At 50.3% G+C, this 25,703-nt stretch overlaps 1 protein-coding gene across 5 annotated transcripts in view; it reads left to right on the top strand.

Annotated features, from left to right (window-relative positions):
- Positions 1 to 25,703, top strand: part of SETD9 (SET domain containing 9) — an 86,418-nt gene that overhangs the window by 23,693 nt on the left and 37,022 nt on the right. For 3 of the 5 annotated variants that reach the window (XR_010983651.2, XM_068110070.2, XM_078771148.1), the window contains exons 4-5: positions 2,200 to 2,315; positions 4,454 to 4,559. Coding sequence is in view for 4 of the 5 variants with exons in the window: in XM_068110070.2 (XP_067966171.1) it covers positions 2,200 to 2,315; positions 4,454 to 4,559 (222 nt within the window). In the remaining variant the exon portion in view is untranslated. Of the gene's footprint in view, positions 1 to 2,199; positions 2,316 to 4,453; positions 4,560 to 4,887; positions 5,946 to 25,703 lie in introns of those variants that run through there. The other 2 variants (XM_068110080.2, XM_068110061.2) reach the window with 1 other exon arrangement.

Genomic DNA, 25,703 nt, shown 5'->3' with positions numbered 1-25,703 from the left:
CCAAAGAGGGGCCGCAAACGGCGTCCCGCCTGTCCTGCTCGGAGGCGGGTATGACGCTCAGTTGGGCGCCGGTGTCACAAAGGAAACGCCGCCCGGACGCTTTGTCCCGAATAAAAAGCAAGTTGCCCGAATGGCCGGCGCTCATGGCTGGGAATGAACGCCGGCCCGGCCGTTTCCCGACTTGCCGAAAGTGCACGGGGTTCGGCACGTCCGAGCCTTGTGTCCGAACCTGGCGTGGTAATAACACCACGCCTGGTCAGGTGGAGGCCCCGGCCGTCGTGTCGGAAGCGGTCGGTGCGGCGTGGCGGCCGCCAGCTTCACCGGCAGTTCGGCCTCCAACCGTGCAGGGCGCTCGGGCGTCGTGGGCATCGCCTCGGACGGCGGCAGGCTCCAGGTAGCCGCGCCGATGTGTTGGCCCGCCGAGGAGATCTTATCGGCTTCCCTGGCGAGGGCGCGGGGATCGGTGATCGACGTGCCAGCCAGGGTGAGGCGTACCAGGTGAGGCAGCTGGCGAAGGAACAACTCGTGGAACAGAAAATCCGGAGAGTGCTCACCGAGCAACGAGAGCATATAGTCCATGCGCTCGGACGGGCGCGTGTCGCCGAGCTCGGGCAGGTCGAGCAGGCGCCGTGCGCGTGCCGCCGGTGAGAGGGCGAAAGCGTCGAGGAGGAGCGTCTTCAGCGCGTCATACTTGTCGGCAGCCGTCGGGTGCTCGAGGAGGCTCAGGGCGCGGGCCGCGGTGGCGGAACCGAGTGCTGCCACGACGTGGTGGAAGCGGGTGTCGTCCGCGGTGATGCCTCGCAGGGCGAACTGGGAGTCCGCCTGGGCGAACCAAACAGCCGCGTGAGCCTCCCAGAAGGTAGGCAGTTTAAGAGTCACTGCCGTGTCCATGTCGGTAGGTCACCAGTGAAGGAGCTGCGCTCCAACGCGAGTCGAAAGAAGTGACGCGACCAAAGACGGAATTCGTCCGAGTTACTTTATTGAAACAAAACAGCTCAGGTATTCTGACAAAAGCCCGTTTATCGGGCAGCAATATATATACACATTTATGTCGGGAAGTTTGCCCGGCAAAAGCTATACCGGGCATGCCCGGGTGTCAAGGGCGAGCCTTGGAAAGGCGAGTCTGGACCTGCCCGGGCATGTTTGGCTGCGGCCTGGCAAGTCGAGGCTGGGCGTGCCCGGGCGCTCTGGACGAGCACTGGAAAGGCGAGAGCGGGCATGCCCGGACGCTCTGGGCGAGCCCTGGAAAGGCGATAGCGGGCATGCCCGGACGCTCTGGGCGAGCCCTGGAAAGGCGATAGCGGGCATGCCCGGACGCTCTGGGCGAGCCCTGGAAAGGCGATAGCGGGCATGCCCGGATGCTCTGGGTGAGCCCTGGAAAGGCGAGAGCGGGCATGCCCGGGAAAGACGAGACCGGGCGTGCCCGGGAACAGTGAGTCCGGGCATGCCCGGGAGAGGCGCGTCTGGCCGTGTTCTGGCCGGTGCAAGGCGATTGTGTGCATCCAGCGGTAACCGCTACACCAACGCCCTTCTCCCCCGATTACTCAGTTTGGCCGGGCGGCCAGCTCTCGGAAGAGTCCTGGTTGTTCCAAACTTCTTCCATTTCAGAATTATGGAGGCCATTGTGCTCTTGGGAACCTTCAATGCAGCAGAAATTTTTTTGTAGGCTTCCCCAAATCTGTGCCTCGACACTATCCTGTCTCTGAGCTCTGCAGGCAATTCCTTCGACCTCATGGCTTGGTTTTTGCTCTGATATGCATTGTCAGCTGTGACACCTTATACAGACAGGTGTGTGCGTTTCCAAATCATGTCCAATCAATTTAATTTACCACAGGTGGACTCCAATCAAGGTGTAGAAACATCTCAAAGATGATCAAGAGAAATGGGAGGCACCTGAGCTAAATTTCAATTGTCATAGCAAAGGGTATGAATACCTATGTCAATGTGATATTTCAGTTTTTTCTTTTTAATAAATTTGCAAAACTTTCTAAAATCCTGTTTTCTCTTTGTCATTATGGGGTATTGAGTGTCGATTGATGAGGGAAAAAATGAATTTAAACGATTTCAGCACAAGGCTACAACATAATATTATGCAAAAAAAGTGAAGGGGTCTGAATACTTTCTGATTGCACTGTATGTATATATATTTATGTACGTGCTGCTTTCCTAACCACTCTCATACATTGCTCTATTTTCCAGATCATGTAGTGGGAGAGATTGGCTGGGGCCACATCCACTGAGTGATACCACTTGGCTCTCAGCTGATCGGTTAAACCCAGCTGCCGTGGGACAATATGTGAATAACTGCTGCCCAGGTACGCAAAGCCTTTTGGAAGTAATACTTCACATTGGGTTGAAATGATTGCCAGAAAAAACTGTAAACCAGCCCATTTCATTCCACTGTAGGGCAAAGGTCTCTCTCGACTCGTATTGAGAGGTGTTTGGCAAACTAACCATGGTTGCCAAATGTGGATTTGTAGAAGTTTGTAGCCAAGCAAATTAAACCCACACCATTCGGTGGAGAAACAAGCCGAGGTATTACAAGCCCCCACACTTTGCAGTACAGTATGCTGTCCCCACGTTTTCCAGTGCAGTGAGGTGTTTTTGAATTATATGCAGTAGGCATGTTTTTGCTTCATGCACATAATCCGGGTTATTTATTTTTTACTTTTGGTAGCGATTGAGGCAGCTGTCAGCTGCCTATACACCACCCAAATAAAGCTAAGTGTCAGAAGAATGTGTTGCATGCTTGGAACAAGATCGTCTGTTGGATGGGTACTCTGCTAGTCATAATAAAATACACGTATGCAATTTGGTCTCTCTATCTGTCTGAGCACGATGCATTCGTTCGTTACTTATCCAATCTCAACCAAACTTTCCAGGGGGACTTAAGGTCATACAGCGAAGGTTGCAGCAGCTATCAGCACAAACTTATCTATATTCCATACTTATCATAGCATATAGCATTCTATACTTATTGCACCTCCATCGACTAACGGACTCAAGCCGCCTCGACTAGCCAAGCCTCTTGGTAGGTAATCTGTGAGCTTGGCCGCAATGATCTTTAACAAATGAAGGTGCTTAAATGAGTCTTTACGCATGAAGAATGTACTCCATTGCCTGTCTAATTTTTCTAGCTGTCAGATTATATGTGGACTGTATATGGACCTTTTTGTCCCCCGTCGCACTGCGGAGCGAAAGGGGGACTATGGTTTTCCCCTCCGTCCGTCCGTGTGTGCGTGCGTGCGTAAGCGAAGGACCGAATTCTAATTTGATGTGTGGGTGCAACCCACGTCAAAATCCAAGATGGCCTCCGCCATGTATGTCTGACACCATGTATGTCTGAACCTTGTGAGCGGACTATTTTGAAAAATAAGCGAAGTACCAACTTCTAATCTGGTGTGTGGGTGTATCTCGGCATAAGGAAGAACGCTATTGAAAATTGGGTCGCCACGTCAAAATCCAAGATGGCCGCCACCATATATATATGTCTGAACCTTGTGAGCGAAATATCTTGAAAAATAAACGAACTACTAACTTCTAATCTGGTGTGTGGGTGTATCTACGCATAAGGGAGAACACCATTGAAAATTGGGTCGCCACCTCAAAATCCAAGATGGCCGCCTTGCGTCTTCCACTTTGTCAACTCACATCACTTCACCGACGGGGGACCTAGGCATAACGCTTGTATAACTTGTATCTTGGGCCTTCATATGAGAAGGGGCTTCATATGTCAACTAATGATGTAACGCCCCACCCCACTCTACCCCACCCCCACTCCACTCTAATATGTCCCCAAAGATAATAGATCATGTACATAAAGTTTCGCATCAATCTCGTCAACCATTATGCAGAAGATGATTTTTCAAAGGTTTTATGTTCAATCCAATATGGCTGCCATACCACATGACCTATGACACCACAAGTTTAATTCTGTGGACAGATTTGGCCCTGAATCACCCTCATTAATTTTCATATTGATCGGATATAGTGTTGTACTTGTCGAGTTATGATGTAATATTGAAGGCACTGATGACGTCATCGTTAACAACACTTCTTCCCCATGGGGAGTACTTGACAATGAACCAAGATTCAATTTTCCCATGGAGCGGTTTCAGAGATAACGAGGTCAAATGTTTTTACTTTTTTCCAACACGGTGGCCGCATCAGGTGACCTATGACTTCATAGTTACCATTGAAATATTCTACGTTGGTAGACTCATCTTATGGTGAAAATTTTGGGTCAATCGGGCCCACCTTCTCACCCTCCCTACTTCTCCCTGGACACTCCCATAGTGAACGGGTGGTTCTGTTGTTTTTTAAAAATGTGATATCATTAGCTGAAACTTTTTTTTTTATTGGATAAAGGTAGAGAGACATCTATTTAAGCAGCAAGTCACTGCTATGTTGCCATTACTCTGGAGCAGGCGTGATTTGAGCTGTCTCATCACAGATCGCCCAGCTAATGTGGCCTATCAAGAATTTGATGTTCCTCTGGACTTCCCACTTGCACTCAGACGCTTCCTGCCAAATGTACCTTACACAAGCCAGCCGGGCAGGTGAACCAAAGCATGTACTTTGGATTTTTCACAAGCATATCCAGTTTTAGGTTGAAGCTGGAGGCAGGACTTGTGGCAATAATGATCACACCTCTGTCCTCTAAGATGATATTCCTTCTCGTAACCTTGGCTGTCTTTGTGAAGAATTGATGATTCAGGTTTTGGGATTCCATCCTGCCAGCTAATCCATGCTATGTGCTATTTCTAATTAGTTGAAGCACAGAATGTCAGGTCTTTGCTCTGTCTAACTCATAGCCCCCATTGTGCTGCAATGTTATTTCTTGCTGTATTGTGTGTCATCCTCAACTACTGTACTTGTTTCCTTCAGACTTTTACGTTGCATGGTTCTTATTGCCTTGAGGGACATCGAGAAGGGCGAGGAACTTTATTCCAATTACTTTACTGTGATTACCTAACATCGCCATTCGATTGCTCTTACCATGTGCCATATGGATCTAATAGTGTTGAGGAAATGTTCGGCAATTCAAATTCACTTCGGAGTTTTTGGCAGTGTGAAAAAGCTTATTTGCCATTTAACTGTCCCACACCCTCAACCACACGTGGAAGACTGGCCCTGGGGATGGCAGCTCTGCAACGATGTAATGACCAGTCACAATGATGCTTCAAATACGATGAGAAAGCTCATCAGGCAGGATGAGACTGTGGTTTGAAATAAAGCTCGGTTTACAAAGAGAATGCATCATCATCATCAGCAGCAGCAGCCATAAGTGTCCTCACTGGAAGCCCCAAGCCTGGAGGCCCTGCATGGCTGAACAAAGTTGGCTGGCATAGTTAGTGGCATTGGGAAAGGTGTCATCAGACGCTTCTGCGGAGAGACGAAGCAGTGCACTCTGCACTAGTTCTACTCCAGAGAGAGTAGAACAAGTACGCCAGGGGCCAGAAAATTTTCTGGTGGTCTTGGGTACTTTGTCTGCTAGAAAATTGTCATTGCTGTCAGGTGTTTGGCCTGGCCCATGGAGTATCGCTAGAGTGGGTGTAGATTCTGAAAGTGGTGCATTTTTCTTTTGAGAAATGAAGTCTGCTCATACATGTAGTCCCACATATAGACCTGTTGGTTATGCACGTTTTTATCGTGAAATTTTAACTTAAGAATGTCTGGATGAAGAATTGATGTGTAATTTTTCTAAATCTTTCATCCTTAGATATCAATCACATATCAATTATATATAGAATATACAACAGATGGATAGAAAATGTACTTATTACTCATGAAAACAGCTGAAATGATGTGATATAAATATACTTCTGTATATAATTGTTTAGTAGGCTGGAAAACTGTGAGTTTCAAATTTTGATCTGAATGCTACCCCTTTTTGTTTGTAGATTGTTAAAAATAAAAATAATAAACATATACTGAACATGGAATTGATTTTCAAGTGAGTGCTGAGAGAAAAAACATGAACATTTCAGAGAAGAGAGCAAATACCTATTTTGGGTGGGGCCAAAACCCCCATAGACCCCACAATGAGAGCAGATTTTGACACGGTCAATACACCTTCATTCGGCATCAGATATAAAGCTTATGGCCAAGTTTCATCAAAATCGTGTGCGTAGTTTTGGAAAAGAGAGGAAATGCCTCTTTTGGGAGGGAAGGGGTCAAAAAAGCCCCGTAAGCCATCACAATAAGCTTAGATTTTGATGCGGTCAATATACCTTCGTTGGGCACCAGATATGCACGTTTTATATATTTATTTTTATATTTATGTCAAAAACACTCCCTGGCACGCACTGACAAAGACAAACCCCTGAAAGTTTGAAGAAGATCCGTTCAGCCATCTCTGAGAAACATGGTGACACACACACACACACACACACACACACACACACACACACACACACACACACACACACACATATATATATATATATATATATATATATATATATATATATATATATATATTGTTGCGGATTTGAGAATCCTGTGTAATTGTTGTAAATATCACCCTCTGTAAAATGCAATGATTCCTTGTAAATATCTCTGTTTTGTGTGTAAAGGTCAAAGGTCGTCCCCCTAGTTAATCCATCGCATGCACGTAGGCCATCATATACCCTTCTAAATAGTTATTTCCTTATTATGTGTATTAGTTTAAGGCTGTGTTTCCCATTAGTTGACTGCATTGCATCGAATTGAAATAAGGTAGAATCCCCTTTCAATTGCATTGCCTGCATTACCAACTGCATTCGCCGCCATTGCCATGTGCTCTAACTCGGGGAAGAAAGGCGTGTCTCCACCTTGTCATAAGAAGGAGGAGTGAACCAGCCCCGATCAACCAACCAAGGATGAGGGGTTTGGCTTGAGAGGGCGGAGAGAGAACGATCGGGCAGTTTCGCGAACGTTCCAGGGTGTGGCACTATATAACCCGTCACGCGACGCCCCCACCAGAGATGCGTCAAAGAGGAGAGTTGGGTGAGCAGCAGCAACTGAGTGAGCATTCCACCGGAGTCCACCGCAGCTTTGAACCAACCGGAGCTGAACCAACCGCAGTTTTGACCACCGCAGCTTTGAGCGTCGACAGCGGTGACGGCAGTTACGGCCACGAAGCAACGTCGCCGTGCGGAGACGATTGGGGAGTCGGCGGCTGCTCAACTCGAGCCGGGATCACACCAACCACCCGCATCCTTCCCGCCTTGTAATCCCACCTCCTCGTCCGTCCAGCCATCCACCTCCAGCTGAACCTTCCTCCCCTTCCAGCCATTCGTTCCTGCCTTCATTCCCCATTCGTGTAAGTCTGATTGTCGTCTGTTTTGTGTGTCTTGTCCTGGGGTATAAGTAAGTTTGTATAGGTAAGCTAGTGTTGCACTGTCTTCTTCTTCTGTAAATTCTTTTCGTTTCTTTCCTCCTCCTTGGTTTCTTTCGACTTGTACATAATTAGTAGTAATAAATTATATTTGTTCTTCCTTACCTTCTGGTTTCCTCACATCCGATCGTCTTAGTGATTTCCCCATTGGATACCTGTGGCACGATTTGGCCAACGTTTAGAATCGGGTCTAGTTTCTGCTAATGGTTCGAGCCGCGGGCTGCCATTCGCTCGGCAAATAACATCTTGTCCACGGTCTCGAACGAGGTTGCTCACCTGCCTCCCTGGAGGGAGCTGGGCAGCTTCAGGAGCGGAGACGGCCAGTGAAAATAGAAGGGGGACTACCCCCCCCCCCCTAAGGGGAGTGCCGTACTCCGTTTCCACAACAATTGGTCAGGAGCAAGATTCGGACCTGAAGGGCGCTTAGCGCACTCAAAATTTGGAGCGGCCGAAATTGTAATAACATCTAAATTTAAGTCGTGCCATGGATGGTCAAGGCGACCGGATGCCGGTGGGAGAATTGGAGGGTTTAGAGTCGACCCAGGACCCCAGGGAAATGTATATGGGGGAGAGAGAGGAGAGCAATGAGGATGTGGTTGCAGAGGTTTCAGGCACACAAAATGGCGACGCCGCGCACGGGGTTGCAGCGGCATCAAGTGTCGCCGTGCCCGTGACCGTAGCAGCGCCGCTGATGGACTGGGGCCTATTCATGGAGCAAATAAGGGCCCTTATGGCCGAGTCGGGGGACAAATCAAGGGCAGAAATGGAAGGGATGGAAAACAGAATGAGGGACGAAGCGCGGGGTAGCAGCGCCCAAATTGGGAAGTTGGACAGTAAATTTGGGGGATTAGAAAATCAAATAGGGGAATTGAGGAATGATATGGGAAGCCAAATCAGGGGGCTCGACGGCAAAATCGAGGGGCTAGGAAGCAAATTGGAGCGAATCGGTAAAGTTGGGGACAGAATGGGTGACCGCATACAAAAATGTGGGGAGAGCGCACAAAAATGTGGGGAGACCATGGATCGCATGTTGGGCGAGGGGGTCCCAAGGGTGCATGACGAGGTAAAGCAGGTCGAGAAGCGCTGGTTGAGCGAGGCGGAGGAAAGCGCGGGTAAAATCTATGGCTCCGTCTCTATGGCTCCGACCTCACCCTCTCTGACCACTTAGCCATCACTCTGACCATCAACATCCCCGCCCCAACACCAAGGCATTATCGCACAATCAACTTCCGTAAGCTAAACGCTCTTTCACCTACCTCATTCTCATCCACCCTCTCTGAAAAAATGTCCACTTCTCCCTTCATTGACCTCCACACCCCTTCCGACCTCACTGACTACTACAACCACACTCTCTCCTCCTGCCTTGACCAGCTTGCGCCTGTAAAAACCAAAACAGTTTCTTTCACCCATTCTGCTCCCTGGTTTACCCCTGAACTCCACCTGATGAAAACTCGTGCTCGCCAACTTGAAAGACTCCGCAATAAAACGGGTCTCACAGTTCACTCCCAAGCCTACAAGGACCACATACAACACTACAAAGATGCCCTCTCCCGCGCCCGCTCTGCCTACTACTCTCAAATTATCCACTCTGGCTCCGGAAACCCAAAAGCACTCTTCTCGACAATAAACAAACTCCTCCGCCCCCTGAACACCACCACCCAGTCATTCACAGTAGACAACTGCATCTCCTTCCTCTCTTTCTTCCAACGCAAAATTGACAACATCTACAACAGCTTGACCACCGCCGCACCCGCTCCCCCTCCAACCACCTGCCCCCCCTTGTCCTGCCATCCCCTGTCTCGGTTCTCCCCAATCTCTCCTACTGACCTCTCTGAACTCCTCATAGGAATGAAAACTGCCACCTGCACTCTTGACCCCATCCCCTCCAGCTTTGTCAAAGCCTCCCTCCCTGCTCTCTCTCCACTTATCATTGCAACAATAAACTCCTCCCTGTCTACAGGCATCGTCCCACCTTCCCTCAAAATTGCTGCTGTTACCCCCATTCTAAAAAAACCTGGTCTAAACCCTGACACCCTAAACAACTTCAGACCCATCTCCAACCTACCCTTTCTGTCAAAAGTTTTGGAACGCGCTGTAGCCACTCAACTCAAACATCATCTCTCTGCCAATAACTTGTATGAAACATTCCAATCCGGATTCCGCTCCAACCACAGTACTGAAACTGCTCTCCTCAAAATCACCAACGACCTTCTCCTCTCCTCTGACGCTGGCAACCTCAACATTCTCGTCCTCCTCGACCTCAGCGCTGCCTTTGACACCATCGATCACACTATCCTCCTCACCCGACTTGAATCCACCTTTAACGTCACCGGCACTGCCCTCTCTTGGATTAAATCATACCTCTCTGACAGATGCCAGTTCATCTCCATTAATAACTGCAAATCCCCCACTGCTCCCCTCCCCCAAGGTGTCCCCCAAGGTTCAGTTCTTGGCCCCCTCCTCTTCATCCTTTACCTGTCCCCGCTCGGTCACTTAATCCGCCGTCATGGTCTCCAATTCCACTGCTTCGCCGATGACATCCAGCTTTTCATCTCCACCAAGTCCGTCTCCACCGACACCCACTCTATCCTGACAAACTGCATCACTGAAATAAAATCCTGGCTTCAAATCAACTTCCTCAAGCTTAACTGTGATAAATCTGAAATAATCATCATTGGCCCAAAAACGCTCACAAAATCCACCCATAACTTTGCCCTCAACATCGACGGTATCCCAGTATCCACCTCCCCTCACATCCGGAATCTTGGCGTCATCTTTGACCAAACCCTTTCCTTCGACAAATACACTAAACAGATCACAAAGTCAGCCTTCTTTCACCTGAAAAACATTGCCCGTCTCCGCTCATCCCTCTCCTCCACGGCTGCAGAAACCCTCATCCACGCCTTCATCACCTCCCGTCTGGACTACTGCAATAGCCTCCTCTATGGTTCACCCTCAAAAATCACCAATAAACTCCAATACATTCAGAACTCCGCTGCCCGTCTACTCACTCATTCCCGGACCCGTGACCACACCACCCCCGTCCTTTACAAGCTTCACTGGCTCCCCATCCCCCAGAGAATCCAGTACAAAATCCTCCTCTTGACATACAAAGCCCTCCATAACCTGGCCCCATCCTACCTGGCTGACCTCCTCTCCAGACACACTCCCACCCGCAACCTCCGCTCTGCTGGTACCAACCTCCTGACCCCCTCCATCCGGACCAAATTCAGATCCTGGGGGGACAGGGCCTTCTCCATCGCTGCTCCCACCCTCTGGAACTCACTACCTCACACCATCAGAGACTCCTCCTCACTCACCACATTCAAAACATCACTAAAGACCCACCTGTTCAACGCTGCATTCAACATTCAACCCACAGCATTTAACCCCTGACTATCTCTTCTCCTTCTCCCTCCTTTTGCTTTAAATATTTCCCTATTGATTCTTGTCTTGTCTTTTTGATTCTTGTCTTATATATATGCCGTATATCGCTGCTGTTTGTTTTCTTGATTCTTGTCTTTTTGCAATTGTTGTTTTCATGTATTGTTATGCATTATGTTTTCCACTCTGTCAAAGCGCCTTTGGGCTTCTGGAAAAGCGCTATACAAAATAAATGAATTATTATTATTATTATTAAAATGACGGGTGTAGAAATCGCGACCTGGGATATGGGGCAGCCGGCGACCGCTGAGGTAGAGGGAATTTTATTAAAGCCAACGGTCGTCGAGGTGAACAAAGAAATTATGGGTATAGTTGAAATTGTAGAGACGACAGACGTAGAAGAGCAACAGTTGGAGGAAGGAATGGATAATGTGCAAAGTCCGTGCTCACACCTTGATGCCGTGCTTAATCCTTATAAAGATTTGCAGGTGTTGGTGCAGGGAGGAAGAACAACCCCGAAGGTGAGACGGGCTGTATATGGTGCTAAGAGGTTTTTCGGCAGAGTGTTTGGCGCGAAGAGAATTGTTGCGCGCTTGGGATCGCGAAAGCACCCGGGCGTTCGTGGAAGGTCCTTTGTGTGCTGTGTTAAAGCGAATGGCACGCATGTGAGAAAAAAGTGTGCGTCAAAGAGTGAGCGTGTTATAAGGTGTACGGAGTGTGACACAGAGAGTGAGAGCGATACGGAGTGTACGTGCGAGGGTGAGAGTGACACGGAGAGTGAGTTTGTGGTGGAGCAGGTGCGAGAATGCACGCTTGGAATGGTTGAGAGTGTGCGAGGAAGCACACCTGAGTTGGTTGTGGCGTGGGTGTGGGAGAGCCCATTGAAGCGCGTGAGTGGGTGGATGCGAGAGTGCACGCCCATGGTGAGAGTTACGGAGGACGTAACGGAGGAGAGTGCGCAAGGCGGTGCGCGAGGTGTGTTAAGGAAGTGTGCGAACGGCGAGTGTGCGCAAGAGGTGTGGTGTGTAACAGGGAGTGCGGTGGTGGAATGGACGGAGTGTGTGGAATGTACGGGCGGCGTTGGAACGCTGGGTTTGGTGAGTGTGAAAAGGGTCGCGTGTGCGTGTGAGCATGCAAGTAAGGCATCGACGTGGACCGGAGCAGCGTTTAGGGGGACGGATAGCCGAGGCGAGCACTCGGGGAGCGGTGTGCTTTGTTGGATGCGAGGCTCGGCGCGGATCGGTGCCGCGTCGCTTCTCTTGGAAGCGTCATTGCCGATTCGGGCCTGGCCCCGCCCAGCACGGTCGAGTCCGGGCCTAGCCGGGCAAGGCGACCGGTCCGGTTCAAGGGCGGGTCAGAGGAAGCGGAATGGTGCCCCCTCGCGGGGATGGGGTTCCGACCGGGCGAGATTGAGCCATCGGGCCGGAGGCCGCAAGGATCCGCGCCGAGATGGTGCGTGGAATCTCGGCCCGACCAAACCGCCTCCCCTGAACCGAATGCCGGACGGATTCAACCTGCAGGCGACCAAACCACCCGAATTCATTGCTCGGCTTTGCGAAGCTGAGTTTTAATGATTTAATGATGCACCGAGGCTCAGATATAGTGGACTGTGATGATAATAGTGTTTTGGACCCGAAATTGAGGATAAGGAATTTGTGATTGGCAAAAATTTGATTGGCAGATTGATGATTGGTAGAATGATTGGCAGTGATTGGCAAATTTTTGATTGGCTGGAATTGGATGGGCCAAATTGGTAGTGAGAGATGTCTGATGTGGAGGTATGGCAAATCCACCATCCCTCACCCAGATGGGGCACATGAGCAATAGCTATGAGGGTTTTGGCAGCGTAAGCTCGCTGAGGGAGGGTTAGGATAATGTATAGGGATCTAGAGAAGATGACCATAGGTAACGGTAGAGATAAGTAGCGACATTGGACAGGTAGTCGGGGACATGGAGAGGTTAGAATGGATGATAACGACGTGGTATGTGCTTAGTTTAAAGGGGCGACGGGGAAGCGCAAGTTTTAGCAGGGCACCAGGTAGATCAGATGATGCCATGTGTTTGAGAATCGGAAGTGTATGGAGCAGGGTATGAGTGAGTGAGGTAATTGTGGATTGTATTTAGCGTGGAAGTGTATGGACCAGCGTATGAGGAATAATTGTGATTGCGTGTTGTGTTGAGCAAATAGTCCTGGAGGAAGGAGGGTGCAGGAAGCACCAGGAGTGATGGCACAGGTGTGCAAATACAGGTGAGCATGGTTGTGTGGAATATATGGAGTATGGAATGGATGGTGTGGAGTGAGTATGGTGGAAACTGTGGAGTGGAGTGGATGGTGCAAAGGTGTGTATGGGGAGGATGGACCCCATCACGAATACCCAGGGAGGGTAGTTTAAGAGTTAGGTAGAGGGAGTAGGTAAATTGTGGTTGGATATTGGCATCTGTGGTGCGTGGTGGAATAATGGTGTTTGGATGGGTGCATTAGTGTCGTGGAAATGACTGGGCGTGTGGCCTGTTAGTGTATGTAGTTAAATGGGCACTCCACCACTGATGATGTCGGCCAGGTGAGGCCGCAGGTGGGCTCTGGGAGCCGTTAGAGTTGTGGATGGGGCCCGAGGATCCAGAGGACAGACCCGGGTAGCCCAGTGCCAGAGAGGGCACCGAGTGGGGAGAGCGCCAGAGGGCCTTCCCCAGTTAGATAGGTTAGGGTAAGGAGCAGGTAAGCTCGGAGGCAACTGCAGTGGTGGAGGTGTGCAGGTGGGTAGACCTGCTGGGAGAGCCACACGACCCAGTCCTGAAATTGTGCAAAGGCACAGGGAGTTGAATCGGGGGAGTGAGACCCCAAATTGATGAAGCCCCACAGTTTGGTCAATGGGAATTGGTTCTTAAAACCGCATAGAGAGTAAGATGGCCAATGGATTGGCAGGGAAAGACCCCGGGTAGTGTAAAGTGTGTTCGTGTCATTTAGGAAGTAGTTAGGATTGAAATCTCCTCGCACCATCTACATCCACTCACCTGAGGTGACAAAACTCCACACCATGCCATGTTTTATTTATTTTTGTGCAAATGTTTTGGATTGTGAGACGCATCATGACGTGGGTGTGACATTGTGTTGTTGTTCTATCTCTCCCTCCTTATGAGGATTGATGATGAATTGGTGATAGCAAATTTTGGATTAATGGGATTGTGACGAATTTGGTATAGGGGAAATATAGGGAGGATGAGACGTAGTGACGGATTTGTAAATGTGTAGGTTTTTTTTGTAAATATGGGTAAGGGCAAGGGTAGAACAGGTGACGGGTGGGGTGACGTACGATAGGGACGAGCTTTTCTCCGCTCGGTCTCCAGGCGCACCTCACCTTGCATTGCCTTTATTGATGTGTACCCTTGTGCCCTTACCCCTCGCTAACCTGCCCTCTCTGTCTTCCTTCCCCGATCCATGGATCGTGCTCTCTGGGCACTGAGGGGAGCGTGCGGGAGTCCGCCATTGTGTGCCCGAACCCCCGCAACCAGCTGCCTGCATCGATGCACCACTTATGGACCACATGTCTGTGGCTGAGCACCACTCATGGACCCCATGGGTTGGGGCATGGCCCCTCTGCTGGGACCGGCCACGATGGCCCAAGATCTTGCTTGCGGACCTGGTGAGGTGGCACCAAGCCCACAGGTGAACCACTCATAGTCGGCCCCTGTGGGTCATAAATAAAAACTGACACGTTTTGTGCATTTTTTATTTTTATATCCACCAAATAGGCCGCAACCAAGAAGATGAGAATGACAACATCAAGAAGAACAATGGCCAGCAGAGGGAGCCGAAGAGCAAGACCACCAGCAGGGGTTTGTTTTTTTTATTATGAACTGTGGTGACTGTGCACTCCGGTGCGTTTTTGGTGCTTTATGGTGCTCTTTATTGGTGCTGGTGCGTCGATGCAGCGCAGGCTGTCCCCCCCCCCCCCCCCCCCCAAAAGAACAATCGCAGGTCCTGGGTTGCGTTTTGTAAATACAATCAGCGTCACTTGTAAATAATGCTCCCCACCGTACATGTTTAGTTTGAGAACCATTCCGCAATTCGGTTATCCTGTGGGCGTGCATTTGTTAGGTAGGGTGCAATGCAGCAGAGGGACATACTTATTTGTGTTTTAAAACTGTCGCACTCAGGGTCAGGTTAATTGTAGAGGGAATTACACCTTCATGCCACACTAAGTTAAGTTTTATAGGCCTGGGACGTGCCTAGAGGATGAGGGTGCAGTGTTGCAGATTTGAGAATCCTGTGTAATTGTTGTAAATATCACCCTCTGTAAAATGTAATGATTCCTTGTAAATATCTGTTTTGTGTGTAAAAGTCAAAGGTCGTCCCCCTAGTTAATCCATCGCATGCACGTCGGCCACCATATACCCTTCTAAATAGTTATTTCCTTATTATGTGTATTAGTTTAAGGCTGTGTTTCCCATTAGTTGACTCTGCATTGCATTGAATTGAAATAAGGTAGAATCCCCTTTCAATTGCATTGCCTGCATTACCAACTGCATTCGCCGCCAATGCCATGTGCTCTAACTTGGGGAAGAAAGGCGTGTCTCCACCTTGTCATAAGAAGGAGGAGTGAACCAGCCCCGATCAACCAACCAAGGATGAGGGGTTTGGCTTGAGAGGGCGGAGAGAGAACGATCGGGCAGTTTCGCGAACGTTCCAGGGTGTGGCGCTATATAACCCGTCACGCGACGCCCCCACCAGAGATGCGTCAAAGAGGAGAGTTGAGTGAGCAGCAGCAAATGAGTGAGCATTCCACCGGAGTCCACCGCAGCTTTGAACCAACCGGAGCTGAACCAACCGCAGTTTTGACCACCGCAGCTTTGAGCGTCGACAGCGGTGACGGCAGTTGCGGCCACGAAGCAACGTCGCCGTGCGGAGACGATTGGGGAGAGTCGGCGGCTGCTCAACTCGAGCCGGGATCACACCAACCACCCGCATCCTTCCCGCCTTGTGTTCCCACCTCCTCGTCCGTCCAGCCATCCACCTCCAGCTGAACCTTCCTCCCCTTCCAGCCATTCGTTCCTGCCTTCATTCCCCTTTCGTGTAAGTCTGATTGTCGTCTGTTTTGTGTGTCTTGTCCTGGGGTATAAGTAAGTTTGTATAGGTAAGCTAGTGTTGCACTGTGTCTTCTTCTTCTGTAAATTCTTTTCGTTTCTTTCCTCCTCCTTGGTTTCTTTAGACTTGTACATAATTAGTAGTAATAAATTATATTTGTTCTTCCTTACCTTCTGGTTTCCTCACATCCGATCGTCTTAGTGATTTCCCCATTGGATACCTGTGGCACGATTTGGCCAACGTTTAGAATCGGGTCTAGTTTCTGCTAATGGTTCGAGCCGCGGGCTGCCATCCGCTCGGCAAATAACATCTTGTCCACGGTCTCGAACGAGGTTGCTCACCTGCCTCCCTGGAGGGAGCTGGGCAGCTTCAGGAGCGGAGATGGCCAGTGAAAGTAGAAGGGGGACTAACCCCCCCCCCCCCCCTAAGGGGAGTGCCGTACTCCGTTTCCGCAACAATATGTATATATATATATATATATATATATATATATTGTTACGGATCTCGGGGTCGGCTCTCCCCTTATCAAGGGGGGGTTAATCCCCTTGTCTTTTAAGCTGGCCGTCCATGAGTCCTGGAGCTATGACGTCACTTCCGGTCAGCGCTGAATAGGGTGGTAGGCCAAATTGTTCCTATTACCTAATTACCAGCGCCTTCCGGGAAGCGAGGAAATGAGCCCTGCCCGAGCCGCAACGTTAGTGGACACGCCGAGCGAAGCGAGCCGCGACTCAGGCCGTTAACAATGACTAACCCGATTCTGAGCGGTTCCTAATCGTGCCACAGGTACTCAATGGAAAGAAAGGACGGAGGCGATCGGATTAGGGAAAAACCAAGAAAGAACAACGCAAATTTATTTACAACCAAAAAGAAGAGGAAAGGAAAGATGTACAAGAAGAAGAAGAAGAAGAAGGACACAGGGCAGGCTTAACTACACAGTCTTAACTTACGACCCCAGACAAACATACACACTCACACGGGATTGTAGCTGGTAGGGTGGAAGGTCCAGGTAGATGGTCCAGGCGATGGGGTCCAGGCTCCATGTGAGGCTCCGGTTCCGTGGGTGAAAACCCGGCAGGCAGCTTCGCGCGTATCGTTCACCCGCGAGTGGACCTTACATATGGCGGGTGGGGGAGGAGGCTCGTGTCCTTTAGCGTATGTAACAGATGGACGGTCGTGCTAAATGCTCCTTCTCTCTCTCTGAGGGTCTCATTCAGCGCCAGCGAGTGAGTCCTCCTTTTCCAATCTGCGCTCCGTATCAAAAGCAGTTCCTCACAATAGGTGCGCCTCCATCAAGTCCTTGCAAGTCCGTCAAAGGGCTTTGCGCTCGCGCTTATATATCGCGCGTCAAGATCACTCCGCGCTTCATCAAGCCATGCCCGTCAGTGATATTTCATCAGCCCTGGTTGGCTGGTGGGGGCTTACTGGCCACGCCTTTGACGGCTAGTTGACAGGCCACACCTTGTTCTTGGCGTTCCGCCCCCTTCTTCCTCGAGCCGACTGCATGGTCAATGGCGGCGCCTGAGCGAACGCTAACCAAGGCGCGTAACAGAATTTAGAGAGAGGTCGCAAAATGAACAAAAGGGCCTACTCCTTATTTGATTGATGCAACGCAGATTCAACTATTGGAAACACGGCCTTATCTAAAACACATAATAAGGAAATAACTGAGTTCCTATCGTGGCCTACGTGTTGCTTGTGGACTAACTAAGGGTGCTACCGTTAACCTTTACTGTCATATTTACAAGTGATTATTATTTACAAAAGTATGGGTTCTAAAACCGCAACACTGCACCCTCCCTTTTTCCAGGCTCTTCCCGAGCCGAAACACAAGGGCTATCTTTTAACTTAATGTGACACTTAGGTGTGGTTACCCTCTACGTTTAACCTCACCCTGAGTGCGACAGTTTTAACACTAGATATGTCCCACCTGCTGCGTTGCATCCTATCTAACCGACTCACGCCCACAATTAACCGAATTGCGGAATTATTCTGAAACTACACATTTAGCCGGTGGGGAGCATTATTTACAAAAACACTAATTATTTACAAACTGTCACCCAGGACCTGTCTTTTGTGGGAAGAGAAAGATCTTTTTGATAAGAGGAAAAATACCACTGCCATGCACTGCACCGATACACCATACCATATGCACCAATAATAATAAAAAATGCACCAAAAGCACCATCACCAAAATGCACAAACAAACATTTTAAAAATAAGCAATGATGTCTTCTGCTTCTCTGCTCTGCTGGGCCGCTGTTTCTGGTTGTGTTGATCTTCTTGCTTGATAATTTTAATAAGAAAGGGCACACACCGCGTCCGCTTTTTATTATTGATTTGGCCAACAGGGCCAACTCCGGTGGTCCACTGCTGGGCATGGATGCCACTTAAACCAGTGGTCCGCAAGCCAGACACCGCTGGCAACAATGGTCGGTCCCAGCAGAGATGCCAGGCCACAGAACGTGTGGTCCATAAGTGGTGCAAGGCCACAGAACGTGTGGTCCATATGTGGTGCCAGGCCACAGAACATGTGGTCCATATGGTGCATCAGTGCAGGCAGGAGGCAGCAAAGGTACAGGCGCACAACTCGCAGCACCTGCACACTTCCCTCGGGCACAAAAGAACAAGGGTCCATGAGTGGGGAAGGAAGGACAAGCAGATCAGCGGGCAGGAGCGCAAGGGTACACATCAAAGCAAGGTAATGCAAGGTGAGGGGCGCAGGAGAGCGAGCTGAGAAAGCTCGTCCCTAGCGTATGTCATCCCCCCCATGTCACCTACTCTACCCTTGCCCCTACCCCGTATTTACACACTTTACAAATTTACAAATTCGTCGCTATTGTCTTGTCCCCCATATCTCCCCTAATACCAAATTCATCATCAATCCCTCCTAAGGAGGAAGAGATGGAATAACCACAATGTCAACCCCATGTCATGATGCGTCTTTCATTTCCAAATGTTTGCAAAAAAATGTTGTGTGGAGTTTTACCACCCAGGTGAGTGGATGCGGATGGTAAGGAAGAGACTTTCATCCTAGCTCCACTTCTAAAAGACATTAACACTTTAAACTACCCGGGGTCTTGCCCTGCCAATCCATTGGCCATCTTTAAACTATGCGGTTCTAAAAACCAATTCCCATTGAACATACTGTGGTGCTCACCAATTTGGGGTCTCACTCCCCCGATTTTTCAATACTGTGCCCTTGCACAATTTCAGGGCTGGGTCGTGTGGCTCACCAGCAGGTCCGCTCACCTGCACACCTCCGCCACCGCAGTTGCCACCCGAGCTTACCTAGCTCCTCACCCTAACCTGGGGAAGGCCCTCTGGCTCCCTTACCCCACTAATGCCCCCTCTGGCATCAGGCTACCCGGGTCCTCTCCTTGGGATCCTCGGGCCCCACTGAACTCTACTCGGCTCCCAGAGCCTACCTGCGGCCTCACCTGGCCAACAAGACTACCAGTGGTGGAGTGCTCAACCAACCACACTCACTAACAGGCCACACACCCAGCCATTTCATACACTCATGCACCCAACAAACCACTTCTTCCTCCGACCCGCACCACAGATGTCAATCTCCAACCCCAATTTACCTACTCCCTCTACCTAACTTTAATCTACCCTCCCCGGGTACTCGTGAAGGGGTCCATCCTTCCCCCATCCACTCCTTCACACCATACACTGCACTCCACGTATTCCACACTACTCACTCCACACCATTCATTCCACACACCTGTACTTCACTTGTACATCATGCAAGTCAAACACTCAACACACAACAACACACATCCTTCTCGAGCATTGCCTCACTTCATCACCCTCACCACAAAGATTCTCATACGCAATTCCTCATTTCATCACGCTCACTACAAAGAACTTCCATACGCAATGCCTCATTTCATTCGAAACCTCCTGCTCACACACACAGCATCATCTGGCTATCTACTCCCTTCTAATATTAGTGCTCCCCGTCATCCCTTATACTAAGCACTCCCTAGTCATTATCAACCAACTACTCTACTCTACGTCCCCAATACAGGTACAATTGTCACTACTTAAATCTCGGTCACCTATGGTCATCTTTCTAAATTCCTAACATTATCCTAACCCTCCCGGGCTAGTTTGGTACTGCCACCCCATAATCTATTGCTCCTCTGCCCAAATGGATGTGAGGGATGGTAGAGCCACCATCCCTCTACATCAGATACCATTTGCCATCATCACTATCACTATCCATTCACTACTCTGAGCCTCGTCGGGTACGGTAATGCGTTTTCACAGCTCGGCTTCGAAAAGCCGGCTATCCGTGCGGATGGTCAGTCTCCTGTAGGTTGGGTCCGTCCGGCATTCGGATTCCGGGGAGGAGGTTTTGTCGGGCCAAGGCTCCAAGCACCATACCTACGCAGGGCCTTGCGCTCCCAAGCGCGATGGCCCAGCCTTCCCCGGCCGGAGCGCCACCACCACAAGGGGGCGCCGCTCCGAACCCTCCTACCTCCCCTCGAACCGGGCCGCTCGCCTTTCCTGGCAAAACGCGGCACCGACCGTGCAGGGCGGGGCCCGGCCCGAATCGTACACGGCGCTCCGTGCAGGAGCGACGCGGCACCGATGCCCGCCGGCCCCCGCAGCACACAAAACGCACCACGCCCCGAGAGCTCGCGTCGGCTATACGTCGGCCTGAACGCTGTCCCGGTTAGCGTCGATGCTCCCCTCGCATGCTCACACCACGCGTTCCTTTTCTCTCTCGCAAAACCCGGCGCTCCAACGCCTCTCATACATTCCACACACTCCGTGCATTCTGTCACTGCACTCTCTCGTGCACACTCTTCCGCTCCACACTCAGGTGCACACCACTCGCTGCTCGCACACTCCATAACACTCCTTCCTTCCGTTACGTACTCCGTAACACTCACGGGTGTGCACTCTGTTGCACACTGACTCAGCGCACACCTACCCATGGGTGTGCACTCTTTTGCACATCCAATAACGTGCTCCACAACCAACTCGGGTGTGCATCCTCGCACACGCTCCTCATCCATCCCAGATGTGCATTCTCGCACATTCTCTGTGTCGCACACACCCACTCCACTCTCCCTCTGTGTCGCATTCATCGCACATACACTCCGATGTGCACTCGCACTCAGTATCACACTCTCGCTCCGGCGCACACTTTTGTCTTACACGCGCGCCATTCTCTTTCATACACCTCTCCATGGACCTTCCACAAGCGCCGGGTTACGCCGGGATCCCAAGCACGCGAAACATCCTCTCGCGCCAAACACTTTTGCGCCAAATCTTTTCGTACCATCTGCAGCCCGACTCACCTTGGCGCTTCCTCTTCTTCGCTCCTTCACCACCTGCAAACTTTCCATCTGGTTATGCAGCACGACATCACGATGTGAACACGGACTTTGGGCATATTCCATTCCTTCCTTCAACGAGTGCTTTTCTAAGTCCGCTGTCTCTCCAATTTCCACTATTGCTTTGATTTTAATTTCTTTTTCCTTGTTAAGCTCGACGACCGCTGGCGCTAATAAAATCAAATTTTCTACTTCTGCGGTCGCCGGCTTTCCCATACCCCGGGTCGCGATTTCTATACCCATCCAGATACCTGCGCCTTGCTCAGCCTCGCTCAACCCGCGCTCCTCTAGCCGCGTTACCTCGTCGCGTACAAATGCGACCTCCTTGCCCGCCCTGCGGTCAATTTCCCTCTCAACTTCCTTTGTCTCATACCTGGCTTGCCCCCTCGCTAGCCCCTCGTTTACTTCCCGGGCTTGGCCATTTATGTCCTCCAATTGGTCCCCTACTTTGTTCTCTAATCCCCCAATTCTGCTGTCTACTCCCCCAATTTGACTTCGCAATTGCTTCCCCATTCTATTTTCCATTCCCTCACTATCGGCCCTCATTTCTCCCATCTCTTTCCGTAATCCCCCAATTTGGCTTCCCATGTCATTTCTCAATTCGCCAATTTGGTTTCCCATTCGTTCTAATTGTTCTCCCACCTTGTCCATACTGTCGTTCCTTTTCTGCATTTCTGCCATGAAGGTTTGCATTTCGCCCACCCCCATTTGCGCAGCGGGCCCTGCCGCCATTTTGTGCGCCTGCAACCCCCACTACCGCACCTTCTTTGCTTTCCTCCTCCATCTCTCCCACTTCTTCCCTGGGGTTCTAACCCCAGGGAAGGGTTAGAACCCTGGGTTGATTCTAACCCCTCTTCTATTTCCCCCACCGGCATCCGATCTCCTTGATTATCCATGGCACGATTCAATTTGGTTGTTAATAAAAATTTCGGCCGCTCGTAATTTTTGACCAAAAGTTTTTTTCAAAAGATAAAAAATTTGGTTCGGGTCCAAATCCCACTCCCAGACACCAATTGTTACGGATCTCGGGGGTCGGCTCTCCCCTTATCAAGGGGGGGTTATTCCCCTTGTCTTTTAAGCTGGCCGTCCCGAGTCCTGGAGCTAGGACGTCACTTCCGGTCAGCGCTGAATAGGGTGGTACGTCAAGTTGTTCCTATTACCTAATTACCAGCGCCTTCCGGGAAGCGAGGAAATGAGCCCCGCCCAAGCCGCGGCGGAAGTGGACACGTCGAGCGAAGCGAGCCGCGACTCAGGCCGTTAACAATGACTAACCCGATTCTGAGCGGTTCCTAATCGTGCCACAGGTACTCAATGGAAAGAAAGGACGGAGGCGATCGGATTAGGGAAAAACCAAGAAAGAACAAGGTAAATTTATTTACAACCAAAAAGAAGAGGAAAGGAAAGAATGTACAAGAAGAAGAAGAAGAAGAAGAAGGACACAGGGCAGGCTTAACTACACAGTCTTAACTTTCGACCCCAGACAAACACACACTCACACGGGATTGTAGCCGGTAGGGTGGAAGGTCCAGGTAGATGGGGTCCAGGCTCCAGGTGAGGCTCCGGTTCCATGGGCGAAAACCCGGTAGGCAGCTTCGTGCGTATGGTTCACCCGTGAGCGGACCTTACATATGGCGGGGAGGGGGGGGGGGCTCGTGTCCTATAGCGTATGTAACAGATGGACGGTCGTGCTAAACGCTCCCTCTCCCTCTCAGGGTCTCATTCAGCGCCAGCGAGTGAGTCCTCCTTTTCCAATCTGCGCTCCATATCAAAAGCAGTCCCTCACAATAGGCGGGCCTCCAACAAGTCCTTGCAAGTCTGTCAAAGGGCTTTGCGCTCGCGCTTATATATCGCGCTTCAAGATCACTCCGCGCTTCATCAAGCCACGCCCGTCAGTGATATTTCATCAGCCCTGGTTGGCTGGTGGGGGCTTACCGGCCACGCCTTTGACGGCTAGTTGACAGGCCACACCTTGTCCTTGTCGTTCCGCCCCCTTCTTCCTTGAGCCGACCGCATGGTCAATGGCGGCACCTGAGCGAACGCTAACCAAGGCGTGTAACAGAATTTGGAGAGAGGTCGCAAAATGAACAAAAGGGCCTACTCCTTATTTGATTGATGCAACGCAGATTCAACTATTGGAAACACGGCCTTATCTAAAACACATAATAAGGAAATAACTGAGTTCCTATGGTGGCCTACGTGTTGCTTGTGGACTAACTAAGGGTGCTACCTTTAACCTTTACTGTCATATTTACAAGTGATTATTATTTACAAAAGTGTGGGTTCTAAAACTATTGTTGCGGATTCGGGGTCGGCGCTCCCCTTACCAAGGGGGGGGGGGGGGGGGTTAGTCCCCTTGTCTTTTAAGCTGGCCGTCCCCCGATCCTGGGAATTATAACGCTCCTTTCCGGTCAAGATTGGCCAGGGTGATTGGTCAATGGGGTCCCAAATACCTGAGTGCCAATCCGACCGCAAAGCAGGGAGATAATTCCCGCTCGAACCACGGATATGATGGAAATTGCCGAGCGGTTTAGCAATCCGAAGCCCGAGCCATTAACCAAGAAGACTAAACCCGATCAAAGCGGTTCCTATCATGCCACAGGTACTCAATGGAGAAAAGACAAAGACGATCGGAATAGAGGAAACCAAAAGGTAAAGGGAAGAACAAACAAGATTAATTAATTATGCACAATAACCCAAGAAAGAGGAAACGACAGGGGAAGAATGTACAAGAAGAAGAAGAAGCAGACACAGGGCAACCTTAACTATACAGTCTTACTTAACCCCAGGACAAAACAGACAGACTTACACGGGAGGGTAGTGGTAGGGGAGGAAGGTCCAAGCAGATGGCAGGGGAGGAAGGTCCAGGCAGATGGTTCAGGCGTTGAGGTCCGGTTCCAGGTTCACTCGAGTCCGGCTCCGGGTGTTGACTTGTACCGCGGCAGCAGCGAGCGCGTACTGTTGGCATGCGGTCGGACCTTATACGTGGCGGGGGGTGGGGGGGGGGGGGTAGTCGTTCGCACGGCCGTATGCGCAGTTCAATAGAATCGATGATGCAATCTCGCCCAACCTCCGCGCAGTCCGTGCCCTCTCTCTCTCTCCTCTTGGGCTTCTCTCAACAACCGCATCTCTCCCTTCTTGTGTAAAGGTGCCGCGCTTGCGCTTATATAGCCCGCGTAGAAATTGAGCCGCGCTTCATCGAGCCACGCCTATCAATGAGCTCACCTCAGCCCTGGTTGGCTCGCCGACAGGGCCACGCCCCGGTCTCGGCGCTCCGCCCCCTTCTTCTCCGGCTTGACCGCGTGTGTAATGGCGTTTGAATGCAGCGAACGCTGCTGGCAAGCAACGTAACACAATTTGGAGAGAGAGAGAGAGAGCAAAATGGACGGAATGGGGCCTATCTTATTTAATTAATGCAACGCAGATTCAACTATTGGGAACACAGCCTTGACTGAACACAGACGAAGGAAATAACTGAAAGGTTCCTCTGGTGTCCTACGTGTTGCTTGTGGACTAACTATGGGTGCAACCTTTTTAAATGAAGAGAATTATTTACAAGAATTATTATTTACAAGGGAGGGGTTCTCAAAACCGCAACACTATATATATATATATATATATTGTTGCGGAAATGAGGATTGTGTTTTTTTATTGTGTTTTTATTGTATAGTAAATTGTTGTAAAATATCGCCTTCCTGCCTCCAGTGTTGTATAAAGGTCAAAGGGCGTTCCGGTAGTTAATTCCATAAAGCATACATTGAAGGACACTATAATACCCTTGTTCAGTAGCTTATATCCTTATTATGTGTGTTAGGGTAAGGCTGTGTCTCCCATTAATTTAAATACTCCATTGCACCAAGTGAAATAAGAGTAGATCCCCTTTCATTTCATTTCAATGGCCAACTGCATTTTGGGCAGTTTTCTTCAACCACCATTGGCCACGAGGCAAGGTTGGGGAAGAAAGGCGTGCCCGCCCGTCGTCATCAAGGGCGGAGCCAGAGGGTCGCGCGACCAACCAGGGCCGAGGTGAGCACACCGATGGGCGTGTCCTGAAGGCCGGCGGCTTGATCGCCGGAGGCGTTATAAAAGCGCGCGCGCAAGAGTGGTCAGTAGTTGCGTAAGGAGGTCCATGACAAGAGTTGCGGCGAAGAGATCACCGAGAAGAGAGTTGAGTAAGGGATCCCTGAAGAGAGCAGCTTGAGCCACCGTGGCTGCATCAGCAGCAGCTTGAGCCACCGAAACTGCAGCCACAGCAGCTTGGGGCCTGGACGGACGTTTTGAGCAGGACCGAAAAGGAACGGCAGCTGCCAAACACGCCGATTGTGCTGCGGTATCCGTGGACCGGCCTCCCCCCTCCAGGCCATCCACCTCCGCCATTCCTATCATCATTCCCCGTGTGAGTCGTCTTCGTTTGTTCTGTCCTGGGTATTTAATTAAGTTTGTATAAGCTAGGTTGCACTGTGTCTAAAATCTTCTGTAAATTATTTTCTTATCTTTCCTTCTTCCT

This window comes from Myxine glutinosa, chromosome 1 (genome assembly GCF_964187855.1).
Source record: "Myxine glutinosa chromosome 1, kmMyxGlut1.1, whole genome shotgun sequence".
Lineage (NCBI taxonomy): Eukaryota > Metazoa > Chordata > Myxini > Myxiniformes > Myxinidae > Myxine > Myxine glutinosa.
Note: the sequence above shows the minus strand (reverse complement) of the source record. Positions and strands in the feature narration are given on the sequence as shown.